Source organism: Perissodus microlepis, chromosome 7 (assembly GCF_051167445.1).
Source record: "Perissodus microlepis isolate ML-2025 ecotype Zambia chromosome 7, ASM5116744v1, whole genome shotgun sequence".
Lineage (NCBI taxonomy): Eukaryota > Metazoa > Chordata > Actinopteri > Cichliformes > Cichlidae > Perissodus > Perissodus microlepis.
In genome coordinates, this window is record NC_140467.1 from 26828090 (window position 1) to 26842249 (window position 14160).

At 40.4% G+C, this 14160-nt stretch overlaps 1 protein-coding gene across 1 annotated transcript; it reads right to left on the reverse strand.

The window, feature by feature from the left end:
* Nucleotides 1-184: 184 nt before the first annotated feature.
* Nucleotides 185-13705, reverse strand: LOC146383224 (sepiapterin reductase-like). The gene is made up of 4 exons (XM_084934459.1): nucleotides 13341-13705; nucleotides 1493-1783; nucleotides 809-1019; nucleotides 185-522 (listed from the first exon to the last, which is right to left on the reverse strand). The coding sequence occupies exons 1-3, from the start codon at nucleotides 13660-13662 to the stop codon at nucleotides 829-831; spliced, it is 804 nt and encodes a 267-aa protein (XP_084790585.1). The 5' UTR covers nucleotides 13663-13705; the 3' UTR covers nucleotides 185-522; nucleotides 809-828.
* Nucleotides 13706-14160: the final 455 nt, after the last annotated feature.

A 14160-nucleotide genomic window follows, 5' to 3' on the forward strand; every position in this document is an offset into this window, starting at 1 on the left:
GTGAGTGGGGTCAAGGGCTGCATCTCTGCTGTTAACCTCAGGATTTGATCTCTTCCTGTTTGTGTGATGCTGTCTGAATAAAGAGTTTGTTTGTTTTCTTCCATAAATTACAAACAAAAAAACAAACAAAACAAAACAAAAAACAAACAAACAAAAACAAACAAAAAAACAACAACACACAAACTGACCACACAGCTGCTCTCAGATTTATTTCTAACTTGACCAATATCAAGTTTACAAAAGTGACCTCATCACAAAAGAAGTTACATGTCAGATGCACCAAGCAGCACGAACACCAAACGGATCCACTTAAAGCTCTTTAACAAGTAAGGCACCTGAAAACGGCTTCAACACAGCACGGGAATCAAGATGTGATGAGATCATCACAGGGAACCAGCATGAGATATCAGCGCCCTCTGCTGAGGTCATGCTGTTGCCATCTTTTTAATACAGTCTGGAATGTGTATGGGTCGACCCGAGCTTACGTTAGGGTCTGCGCCGATGTCATCAGGAAACTGTGGGCTAAAAGAAAAAAATAAAATAAAAATCAAGGAAAAAACAACAACAACAACAACAACAAAAAAGAAAAAACTGAACATTTTGCTCAGAAACCACACACGCAGCCAGCACGTGGGCAACGTGACAGTGTTTATTCAGCCCAACATTTTAATTTTGTAGAAGCTTTATCTTCTTCCTGTTTATTTTCTTCCCTGAACTTTTCACTGTTTTACTGAAGCTCTTTCTGACCTCCGCATTTAGACGTTCCACCTGACCTCAGGTTATAGTGAAGCAGAGCAGCGGGACGCACCTGTGCTACCTGCTCTGAGTCTACAGGTCGTAGACATCAACGTGAGCACCGGAGGTGTAGCTGTCCTCCAGAAGCAGTTTCATCAGCTTGGCGCAGGACGCCTCACAGCTCAGCAGCTTGCCTTCGGCGAACTGGTCACTAAAGAACTTCCTGATGCTGGGGTCAGCTGACCTGGAGCGAGCCTCCACCTGCATGGCCGTATCCAGCGGTCCTGGAGTGGAGCGGTCACAAAACAAGAAGTGATGACATGGACAGCATGAAGCCTGCTACTGCTCAGCATGGCTAATGAATCATTATGACAGATTTCTTCAGCTCGGTCTGGTATGGCAGGCCAGAGAGGTCAAAACTAAACCGCTTTCAAAAAAAAAAAAAAAAAAAAAAAAAAACGACATTTAAAAACATTTAAAACTTATTTTAAAATTTTAATTTTGTCCTTTTTCACAATGAATTCATTTTATTTTGTTTACAGTCTTAATTTTATTTTTATTACTATTCAGCTAAAAGCCATGGAAGTATTTTATTAAACCCACATTTGTAATCTCTGTCCTCACATCCTTCAGTTTGATTTGAATTTTGACCCTTTCAGCCCTCCATACTCACATCTGAAGTATTTTGCCTTCAGTGAGCTTCTTGTCTTTACAAGGAAAACCGAACCAGCTCAGCAGGCCACGCCCCCTGCCTCACCTGGTGAATAGCTGAGCACCCGGACGTCCGGCTCCTCCAGTGCCAGCACCTGGAACATCATGTCCCGGGCAGCCTTCCCAGTGCAGTAGAGCGCCCAGGATGGGAAAGGCTTGATGGCGCAGAGTGAGCTGATGTTCACCACGGTGCGCCTCAGACCCGGGCGCTGCGGGAATGCCTGCAGCACCTGGGCGGTGAGGCACCAGGCGGAGCTCACGTTCAGCGACAGGTACGAGTCCACCTCGGCGAGGTCGCTGAAACTCACAGCGAAGCGTGACACGTCACCCAGAGAGGCTGGAGGGGGTGAGGTAATGAAGGTCAGAGGTGAAACCAGTATGAATCACAGAGGTTTAAAGAGTTCATGCATTAAAACATCAGGAAGCAGAAACATTAAAATTCATTTGGATTATTTTGGATTTTTTTTAATAAAAAAAAAAAAAAAAAAAAAAAAAAAGCAAACAAAATCAATAACGACATGTTCAAAAAAAGTGATTAGGAAGAAGCAAAAACTTACAGAATCCCCCCAACATTCCACCCTTTAGCATCCAGTAATCATAACAGGGACTTGATAAAAGACTATGAAGAGGGGGGTTTAAAAGCAATCAATTTTGAAATAATGAATGGCATTTTAAAGATTAATTGGCTCCGATCTTTCTTAAAAAATGATAATGAGATCTGGTTCTTGATACCATCTCTTATTTTCAACAAAGTTGGGGGAATCCAATTCCTTTTAGTATGTGATTTTGAAATTTCTAAAGTAACTTTCCAAATTTCATCAACAAGTTTTGTTAAATTGGAAATTAATGTTTAAACATAACTTTAGTCCCCACAACGTTCCATTGTGGAATAATAGGGTGATATTGAATCAGGGGAAATCTATGTTTGTGGAAGAATGGATGACAAAACAAATTTGGTCTGTGACACATAATGGATGAAAATGGAGATATACTTGAATTAAACAGGCTTAATGAGAAATATGACATGAGTTGCTCGTTCGAGCTCTATAAAAAGGTTTCACAGAATATCCCAATAGTCCTTGTAAATACGATAAAGAACAATTTTTCAAATATACCGACTCCAAATTTACATAAAATTAAACTAGATGGTCTTGACTTGGTTAATGAAAAATGCAATAATCAGTTTAGATTATAACAAATCTGAGATCTCGTTGATCAGAACCAAATATTTAAAATTTCCAATTCCCCCCAAATTTAAAGAAGTCCATTTTAGAACTACAAAAAATATTTACCCCTCCAATGAATTTATGAGAGACAGATTTAAATTTGTGTTAGACAACTGTTATATTTGTAAAACAACAGAGCACATGTTCTATGGATGGGTGACAATCCAGAATTTATGGAAATCTCTCCATGTCCTAATATTGTCCCAGTATGGAAATATTGATTTTTGGGCTTTTCAAAATATTCAAATTGGAGTAATCCTTAAGGACAAAAATAGTGAGTTTTTAAGTTAACAAAGTATTACATTCATAAATGCCGGTATGCTAAATCCCCCCCTTCATGGCCTGCTCTTAAAAACGAACTCTCCCTGTTCCGTAAATCTCTTAAGCTAATAAATAAGCCCCAAGCAATCAAACTGCATAGATTTTTAGAAGAGTTTGATTTTTCTTAGCCCCTTATTTAAGTTATGCGTCTTGTTTATGGAACCTCACTTTTAGAGATTTTATGATCCCCTTGTCTCCTTTATTTCTGTTCCTTGTTTTTCCCCATTCTTTTATATTTATTGAACCGTTCGATACAGTGCTTTTGGTTCGGTACGCATATGTATTGAACAATACAAAATTTTTAATTAATTTTATCAACTTTCCTTCTGACAATGCTGTCTGTGTTGAGCGCTCAGTGGATCTGCGCTCGACAGTGCAGCCTAGGCGGAGTAGTCAAACGCAGATTCACTGAGCGCAGGGCAAGCTGGCGAGACAGAAGTTAAGCTCTCCTTGCAACATGGCAAATTGAACCTCCCCCACCCTCATTCAGATGTGGCGTTTGGAACTATTTTGGTTTTCATGTGACGTATGACCCTGAAGGTAAGCGCGTCATGGACTAAAGTAAAACAGTATGTTGGATGTGCCACGCAATGCTCAATTACATTGGTGGGAACTAGTGTGTTAGCGCAGTTAGCTCGTTAACGTGTTGGCCATCCAGCCCCACGCACGGGGCGATTCGCGGTAGCTCATTAACGGAGATTTGCAGTGTTGTGGCGTTAACGTCATTTCAACGAGATTAATGCTGACAGCACTAGTGGGAACACAAGGAATATGACTGCACATTTACTCCGACAGCATCCTAGTTGAAAGACAAGTGGAAGCAGACAAAAACAACAAGCACGCATGCTACAAACTTTACCCGAGTCATTTAGACAGCCCACATGATTCTCCTTATGGGGATGTTTAATATGCTGCTGAGAATATAGCCCAGAAGAAGCGTATAGTATAGCTTTTATTTTGGAAAGAGCCATTTCTCTGTAATAAACTCTCTTTTCCAAAGATGAGTGATTCCTCAATCAGATACAGGGCTCGCAAAATCGCTAGCCCGACGTCCCGGGGCTAGTGATTTTTCCAGTCGGGCTACCAAAATCTATCGCTGCCGTGCCCGTTGGGCTATCGTAGGAAGGAAAAATATATGTCAATGCTTTTGCATTCTTTCGGAAATGTAGCTGGGTAATTATGTCATTGGCATCGGTGAGCCACTGTCAATATGTGACATATTGAAATCGCGTTTGAATTTGCGCTTGTTTTTTTGCTTTCACTTTGCAATCGCGCGAACTGTGTATAGAGAGCGACAGCACTGATTGGTGAGTGACGATAATTTGCGCACCAATTCCTCTGACATCATCTTATCAATCGTTAGCTTACTATGCAAACATAACAAGTGAAATCTCCCGCAGCAAGCTTAAACATGTGAGAGGTTGATCACGCAGAGAATCGCTGAGCGTTATGTGAGTGCGTGTGTAAAAGCAGCAGGATATATATTTTAGTTCTGCTGAGCCAAATAAGACAGGTCAGCGTGAAGAAGTGACAGCCAAAGAAAAGCTTACCACAAAACGGAAAAGTTATGACAAATCAGACTATAAGGCAAAAAGAAAGTGCAGCTTTATGGTTTCATGGACAAAAGAATTTCTGTGGCTGCAATATGACGAGCTAAATAACCAGGGGTGCACATAAGTAGCCCGCAGGTGCGCATTCGCTGTCAAAATAAAAAACGCGCACAAGATAAGAAGTTGCAACGCGTGTTTGCGTACATAAGATTTTGTGGAGGAGGACAGACATTTGTTTAGAACTCTTAAAGATGTCGAAGAAGCAAGCTCCTTTAAGCAATTACTTTGGTTTTCCTCCACCTCCAAAGAAATGTCAGAAGGAGTCCGAACCACAAAAGAAGCTCGTATTCTCGGAAAAGTAGTTGCAGGAGGTGAGCTGGCTTCAAACAAATGATGAACGCACAGAGGTGTGGTGCAGAATGTGCCGTGAAAATCCCACTCTAGCGGACAAAAACAGTGCCTTTTATATGGACGCAAACGCGCGTTGCAACTTCTTATCTGGTGCGCGTCTTTTATTTTGACAGCGAATGCGCACATGCGGACCACTTATGTGCACCCGTGTAAATAACATAATGTTCTGCCGGGTGTGTCGTTGGTTTTCCCTCGATTTCTGAGTCGACAAGCGCCTTTGTTACTGGGACCAGTAATTTTAAGAAAGGCCCCCATTAGAACCCATGAGAAATGCAAGAAATGCATTATTGCTCAGTCTGCAATATCTTTCCCAGAACAAACACCAATTGCAAATAACATACTAAAAATAAACCTGAAAATCTGTTTAGACCAGCGTACTATGTTGCAAAGAGTGAACTACCACTGGCACAATTTAGCAGTCTTTGCAAACTTCAAAAAGCAAATGGCCTCGATCTTGGTTCCACTTGCATCTTACCCGTGACTTCAGTGGAAATTTCAAATTCAGGATCTGACACAGACTGATTCATGTTCTACACAGTTCTTACAAGTTCATAGAAATTTATGTTCAATTAGAACCAAGTATTTGAGTTGATGATTGTAAGTTTTATACAATGTTGTAATTTGTGTTTCAACAATTTTTTGATTAATGGTTTGTTTCCTTTACCAGGGCTCTAGACTAACTTTTTGCCATGGGCGTACCGGTACGCCTAACTTTAAAAAGTTAGGCGTACCCGCACAAAAGTTAGGTGCACACAAATTTTATAATAATTTATATAATATAATGTGTTTTTCTGGATACACTGTGCTTTTTCAGCATTCAAAGATTGATGACACCGTGTCAGAGCACTGGCTATGAATTTTAGAAGGATCAGGCCTTAACTTAACAGAAAAGTTAGCAATAGTTCTTTTCCTATTACAGCTACATCCACTTCTGTCGTGCCTGAGCTGCTCACTAGGGCTGGGTATCATCACTGATTTCTATAATCCATTCGATTCCGGTTTTCAAAGTCCCGATTCGATTCAACTTAGCCTCAGACAGTCAGAAATATTATAATTCTGATCATTTATCAGTACTGACTTCATCAGAATTGTGAACATCACAGCAGATGCCTTTGTGTGAAAGTAACTGAGAATAAAACACAGAAAAACATGAAGGAGATTTTCCTGGTCTGGCTTTTTATAGCAGATAACCTTAAAAATATTCTACAATGTTCTGCATATAAAGTTTAAATTTCTTCAGTATTGAACAACAGAAAAAAATAGGCTTTCTTGTCCGAGGTCATTTAAGTGAAAAAAAGAAAAAGAAAAGAAAAAGACAGCAGCCGACAGCGCTGTAAACAACGGTAGACTGGTGGGTAATAAGCGAATGAATAATACAGAAAACAGAGATTGGAGACGGGAAACTGTTCTTGAAGTACAGAGAGAGATAGAGAGAGAGCTAGCTGTGCATGAAGTGTGATTTTAATAGTCGTGGAAGCAAAACAGCAAAATTCATGACGACATTGATCAAATGTGAAGCGCAGTTTGCTGCTTCTTTTGCTGCTGGCTCGGTGAATTTTGGTTGGAGAGAGACAAAACCTGCAGCTCACAATCAGCGCAAAAAGACGTAATCACAGCGCGGACCGGCGCATCAGAATCGCTAAGCTCCGACAGCGTGTCCGTCTACGGGCCGTCGGGTGAGAAAGCCGAGAAAGACAAAGCTGATTCTGATGCGTCGGTTCTGCTCCGTGTTTACGTCTTTGTGTGGAATCCGTGTACCTGCTCTCATTTGCTGTTTGGTTGTTGTTGAAATGGTTTTGTGAGCTTTGATCTGAGAATCTGGCGTTTCTGGCAAAACACAGTTATATTTAAAAGTCGATTCAGGATTTAATGAATTGATATCGCTTTATTCAAGCTACTCACCTCCCACTTCCACCTGCACTTTCAACTGGACCACGGCCAATCAGAGAGATCCCGCCCCTTACTATCTCTGATTGGTTTAGTCCACGATAGGGGCATAATGTGTGTCTGTTGTTGACCACAGGGAAGGTTGCAGATTTTTTTTTTTTTTTTTGCTACCCGAACAGTTGGTCGCACAGGTGCAACCAAATATTTTTTTTTAGTCGCACCACTGAAAAATTTGGTCGTATTTGCGACCAAATTGGTCGCACTCTAGAGCCCTGTTTACAATATTATACTTTAATGTATAATATTGTAAAGGAAACAAAACAGAAAACAAAACATCAATCAAAAAGTTGCTCTCTTTTTTTATTCGGGCTACTTAAATTTATTTTGGGCTACCAAAAACTGAAGAGTCTCTGCCCGAAGGGGTACCAGGGATTTTGAAATTTTGCGAGCCCTGCAGATATTTTTTTTATTACTTTTTTGTTTCAGCAACATTAAATTTAAAAACTGTACTTTTGAGTTACAATATATATTTATAATTTTAATAAATGACAAATTAAAAAGGCACGAACATTTTTTTTGTATCGAAAAAATATCGAACCGTGACACCAAAGTATCGAACCGAACCGTGAATTTTGTGTATCGTTGCACCAGATAGATAGACAGATAGATAGATGTGTGTATATCTGTCTATCTATCTATCTATGTGTATGTTTACTTTCAGTTATTGTCGATTTCATTGTGGTGTACCAACTGCACTGTGGCAGTGATGTGTATTCCTCTGATTGGGAGAAAAGAAAAAGGAGGTGTGATTCTGTTCTGAATGATTCAATATGTCGCTTGTCTCTTTGAGACTGTCATTGTTATTGTTCTAAATAAAGTTCATTAAAAAAAAAAAAGCATCCAGTAATCATCACTTCCTGATTATGCCCCAGCTGTGTCCCAAAACGTCGGCTGCATCCTCCGGAGGCCGCATTTGAAGGCCGATTACGTCACAGCCAGGCGACGAAGGCTGTCCCAATTCGTCAACTCCTTCAAATGCAGCCGACAAATGAGTCCTTCATTTCCCCGAATTTGAAGGATGGGTCGGGTGTGTCCTTCGTGGCCCACCATATCCCAGAATTCATAGCGCGGCCCAGCCAAATTTCAGCTGCCAACAATGGCGGCCGCTACTAAGTTTTAAAATTACTCTTATTAATCTTTCTGGGCCACAAAATAAACTTTTAACATATTTTAAGGCGAGAAAGTAGCTGTGTAAATTACAAATATCTGCTTGGTTTATCAAGACATCGCATATTTGCAAAAGTGTGCCGACGTTTTCGGAGACGTCTGTTACCCACCAGCTCGATAGCAAGCCGGGGGGGGGGGTTCAATGGTCACTCCAGCCGGCGAGAGCAGCGGACTCCAGTCTTCATCGTTTTCAGCAGAGGCGGAGCCAGACATTTGAAACACCCGGGGCTTAGCCCTAAAGGGTAGTATGCATGTGGGATTTTTTTTTTTTTTTTGGGGGGGGGGGTTAGAAATGACTGAAAGATTAATAGGCTCTGTTTTGAGTTTTGTTCAAAAAAGAATGACTTCATATAGGAAAAAAAATATATCACATGTGCAGGACACCTTAAACTAGTTTTTTAATTAAGCAGCAAGGCAGAACAAAGTTGGGCTGTATCAAGACACGAGGACTAAACCCCAATTCAACCAGACCCAGAACTGATCCGGAATTAAAACAGGACTACAACAGTTCAAAATCAGGACTACTGAGGACTTAACCAAGACAGAACCAGAATCAGAACTAGATGATAGTAGCACTGAAAATCATCATAGACCTGCACTACACTTGTTTTTTTTTAATTCTACCCAAAGTCCACTATTTAGATTGAGAAAAGTTTATATAATTATTTAGCCTTGTTGTGCAAACAAGCCTGCATAACTTAATAAATGTAGAATTTGAAAAATAGCAAACCTAAAAAGAAACACTAGGTACAAGATACATGAGGACCTATGATACGGTGATACTTTTGGTAAACAACCATTTGACTAACATGTGTGTCTCACCTGCTCTTGTTCCCTCTCTGTTCTGTCCTCATTCTCCATCTCCCTCTCTGCTCCTCTCTCTCCCTCTTTGTGCTGACAATCATCAAATATACAGTGGAAACCAGATATTTACACCCTCTTCAGATCAAAACACAAACACTTTTTTAATTGTAACATCAAATCAGACTAAATGTTTATTTTTTTTAGATTGATAAATATAAAAAAACATATTTGTTACATTTAAGAGTAAAGAGAGAAACTATCTGTATTTCTTAATTGCAAATGGCACCAAATTGTATTCAAATTGAGCCACACTTATGGAGCTCCACAGTTCTTTTTCTGGTGTTTTGGTTGACATCTCTTGATTTTCCCATTTCAAAGAAACAGGCTCTGTGTTTTGCCTTATATGCATCCACAGCTGTGCCACCAATTTACTCACATGGACTCTACTAACCTATCAGAAGCTTCTTCAGCTCAGAATGGAATCGTCTGGAGTTTTCTTATTAATTAACAATAAACTTAGTGTATATGTACTCCTAAATTTGATCAAAGTGATAAAAAATAGACAGCTCTGTCTCTCTTTATTCTGACATTTAACTAATTCAAAATATATTTCAATATTTATCTAAAACAAAAGTTTACTCTAAATTGATGTTGTACAGTAAAGTGTATGTAAATATCTGGTTACAAATGTGAATATCCTGCTGTGTACTGAAATCCCTCTTGTTTTGCATAGAAATATACTGAACAACATACAAAGCATAATATATAAAATAACATTTACCTGAGTTTTTTCTTTGAAAGAACCCTCTAATGTCCATTCTTATATTTCAGTACATAACTGAAACCTATTTAGTCGGGGAGGGTAAGAACTGAAAATATGAAATAAACACACGCAAGCTAAGACTCTCTAAAAAAAATAGCATTTGTTCGGCTTTTCATTTCGCCATTTGTTGATTCACTTGAAGAGCAAGTAACGTAATATTGGTCAAGTGATCAGTTTGATATCAATCTTTCGTGATACACCGTCATATTTACATTATTTGTACGCAAAGGTGGAAAGTAACGAATTACATTTACTTGCGTTACTGTAATTGAGTAGTTTTTTTGTGTATTTGTACTTTTTAAAAGTCATTTTCCAAGTCGGTAATTTTACTTTTACTTAAGTATATTTTTTTTAAAAAGTATTGTACTTCGCTACATTTTCAATCACACCCGTTACTGAGTAAATTAAAAGAGTAAATTAAAAGAACAAAAAAAAAAAAAAACAAAAACCCCAACATTGCGCTTCGGAAATACTGCAGGGAATGATGGGTAGTAGAACAAATTAGCGTTGGGTCACGAAAAAAATGGAGTCTGACATCGGTGGTACGGATCCAGCGAAAAAAGAAACCCCATCGAATTCTGCTGACCCTGAACTCGAAGAAACCGATGTGAACCCCTGGCCGTATTTAAGGGACCATTTCGGCTTCAAGTGCAAGAAAGGCAACAGCTTTATTATGCAGTGTAAGCTGTGTTTGCCCAGAGAGACCGAGTTAGCAGCTTTTAAAAATTCCACATCAAACCTGCGCAAGCATGTAGAGGTAAGTTAAATGAAACTTGTACATTTATTTTAGCAAAAAAGGCTGTGCTCAAGTTAATCACATTAAGTTAAGACATAAGCTGTTATTGGGCACGTTGTTGTCCACGCAACTTAAAATATTTTTACTTGATTGGTAAATTGCCAAAAGAAAATGTGTTCACTTTTCCTGTTTGTTAATAATAATAATTTATTTAAAAAAAAATTAGTTAAATTAGACAGAAGACAGAAGCGGCTACTTTCTTACTTAACCCACATATGTTCACACTGCAGGCAAAAGAATAACATGTGCTATGTGCAGAGGTGTTTTTTTTCTGTTCTCAAACTGATCTCCCTGTTGGAGCTCAGTCTAGGGGGACTTATTTTTTTCTCCTTATCTTTCCTCACGTGGTGCATTTTCCATCGTTATACCTCTCTGACCTGTCTTCCCCATGTGATGTTTGTGTAATGTATGTATGGTCGGAGGGTAAGATGACGCTGGCAAAGGTCGGCAACCTTAACCCAATTTCCTTCGGGGTCAACCTTCAGGATCAATAAAGTTTTATTGAATTTAATTGCTCCTCAAAATTAACAGAGCAGGGCCAAGTTTAAAAAATTAAAACACATTTTTACAGCAGCTGCCGTACAGCTCAATTCAGTACTTGTTCTCTTATTTGACAGTTTAAAACACATTCACATGTAAAAGAATTATATGGTTTTGACAGTTTGGTTGGTTGGTTTGGTGACCATTATCCATTTTGATGTATAGACTTGCAGTTTAACTGCCACTGCGCTTTAATTTGTAAAGTTTTTCTTTTAATTAAAAAACAACTACGTTGAGATTTATCCCATTGTCTTTTTTGCACTACTCAGAAGAGGCTGTCCTCCTGCTGACAAAAAAGTAACTATGTAACTTTTACTCTGAGTAAATTTTAAATGAGCTACTTTTTACTTTTACTTGAGTAAATTTTTAGACAGGTAATTTTACTTGTACTTGAGTAAAATTTCAGCAAAGTAATAGTACTTTTATTTGAGTAAAATATTTTAGTACTCTTTCCACCTCTGTTTGTACAGTACGAATGATTTGCTTTGGTACTTGGTCGAACTTAAGCTCTCCTTAGTATGGCTGGCTCCGTTTCTCCAACAGCGCACTCACAGGCAGCAGCTGCCCCGCCCTCTCGCTCAGTCGCTTAGTGCCTGAGCTCGGATCATACCAATATCAGGGGGGATTCACGCACAGTCGTAAATTCCCACAGTGTGCACTATGTGCTTCGAATATTGTGTGTACTTTTTGTTTTATACAGTTGTCAGCCAGACATCTAACTATGAAACAAATTACACTTGTCAAGAAAAACATGTTATTTTACGGTCACTTTGTTATCACTTACATGCACTGTCATTGTTTCATCGTTACTTTATTAGTACAGTTTATCATCACTTTAATTAGTCTATTGTTGTTCTCTATCATTCTTTCTATCTGCTTAAGCTGTTGCAAATGGTATCCATATTATTGTATTCACACCTCTCGAAGCTGTGGGTCCAGTAGGGCCTTCTACATTCACTTACACACATATTCAGGCCCACACCAACATGCACATAGAGAGTCATGGAAAGTACGCACGTTCACACCCGCACGTATTAAGAACAGGGAGGTCGTCTCAGGACAATCTCTCGGTTGGACACACAGTCTCACAAAATTGCACAACATATCACACACTTGTTTGTCTCTAAAGTAGTATCGGATGTCTATATAAGGAGAACTTTTTGAACTGTTATCATTTCCAGTAAGATCTAACTGATGTCATCAGGGTAATATAAGGATGGGGAGCGGTCTGCTCGAGGAAGATTGTAAGGTTGCTGTTGCAAGTTTCTTCCCACACTGTACTGTGTGTTTTAATAAAATAATTTGTGTTGACCCACTATGGACTTCCAGTCGTATGTCTCTTCCTCAAAATTCGAACCACTACACACTCCAAAAGACCCCGGGCTTCTGACAAAACAACCCGGGCTTAAGCCCAGTAAGCCACCCCCACGCTCCGCCCCTGGTTTTCAGACCCCCGCTCTTTCGCAACTCAGGTTAAACGTGATATAAGTCACTCGGATAACTTAAAAATGTAATTGTTTTCCTTTTTTGGTGTTTTATTTGTTCCGGAGTAAATCGGTTTGGCTGAGATCAAAGTTATTAGATTATATAAAACTTTATTAATCCATCGGGTGGGTTCCTCCGGGATTTTCACACAGCTGAATAAACGTTAAACAGAAAACTGATTAAACAGAAGTGTGAGACGGTCGAGAATTTACGCCAGTGTCCTGTTATATTTTAGATAGCAAGGAGCAGACGGACGAGTAAATTAAACTCCACCGACACAGCAGTGACGCAAATCTGAAGGCTAGACCGTCCCATTTCACAGCCTTGCACTTCCGGCCTTCTTGGTCTTTGAAGGACCCGGCCCACATAGACCGCGAAGGCCGGGTCCTCCGAAGGATGCAGCCGACGTTTCGGGACACAGCTACAGTCCTCCTCCCTGAATTTGGCTCCTCACTGGAGGTTTGAATTCCATTCCCTCACATTTAAGGCATTCATGAAATATTAACTACAAACAGATACAAACGTGTTGGTCACGTCATCTAAACCGCAGACCACAGAAGAAGAACTTCACTTCCAAAAACAAACATTTAATTTATAAAACTGATTTTTTTTTTCTTCCAAGTCACTGAGCTAATTTACCATAGGCAGCGAGACAGGCTGCGCATCTGATTGGACGAAGTGAGGGCGTTACAGGTGCCTCCTCTTCAGACATCACTGAGCAGCACAGCCGTGTAATAATAATAATAATAATTATTATTATGATGATGACGACTTTCTGCCAAACACACACTAAACACACGTGACTCCACGCAGCCCGTCCTCACCTGCGTTGTTGACCAGCATCACGTGATCCACCTGCTCGATAAGCGCGTCTTTCGCGGCTCTGATAATTGCCTCCAGCCCCTCCGTCCGACCCACGTCAGCCACTACGCTCTCCACCCTGAGCCCGGCTCGGCCCGCCTCTGAGGCGGCCAGCTCTGCCCGCACATCATGGAGGTCCTCACCGGAGCGAGCCGCCAGCACGAGTCCGGAGCCCGGCGTCACCAGCCGTGACAGCTCCCGGGCCACTGCCCGGCCGAAGCCCCTGGAGGCCCCGGTGATGATGCACAGGGCTCGGCCCAGACTCGCAGACTCCGCGGAAGACATTATGGTGATGATGATTCTTCTTCTCCTGGGCTTATATGGCTTCAGTCCGGCGGCACTCTGGCGCCACCTCTCGGCTTCATCTGTCTGCACCTTGAAAGAGTTCATAAACTGAGGCGCGTGATCCCCCCCCCCCCCCCCCCCCCACACACACACACACACACACGATGACCCGGAGTCAGAGTTATGAAAGACACGAAGCTGAACATCATGAAATCATATATGAACGGAGTGCTGAACACAAGCTCACGTCTTTAAAGTTTCACAATTATTAAATTTATTATTATTGCACATTTCCAGGTTTTAATTCTCTGTTGTGTTGACGTGGTTCTGTACAAGCAAAAAAGGGTGAAATGAAGGAACAGAAGAAGAAGATGAGGGGTTGTTTAATTCTTTAGCTGCCGATGGTTCTCTCACACACACACACACACACACACACACACACACACACACACACACACACACACACACACACACACACACACACACACACGACTGAGT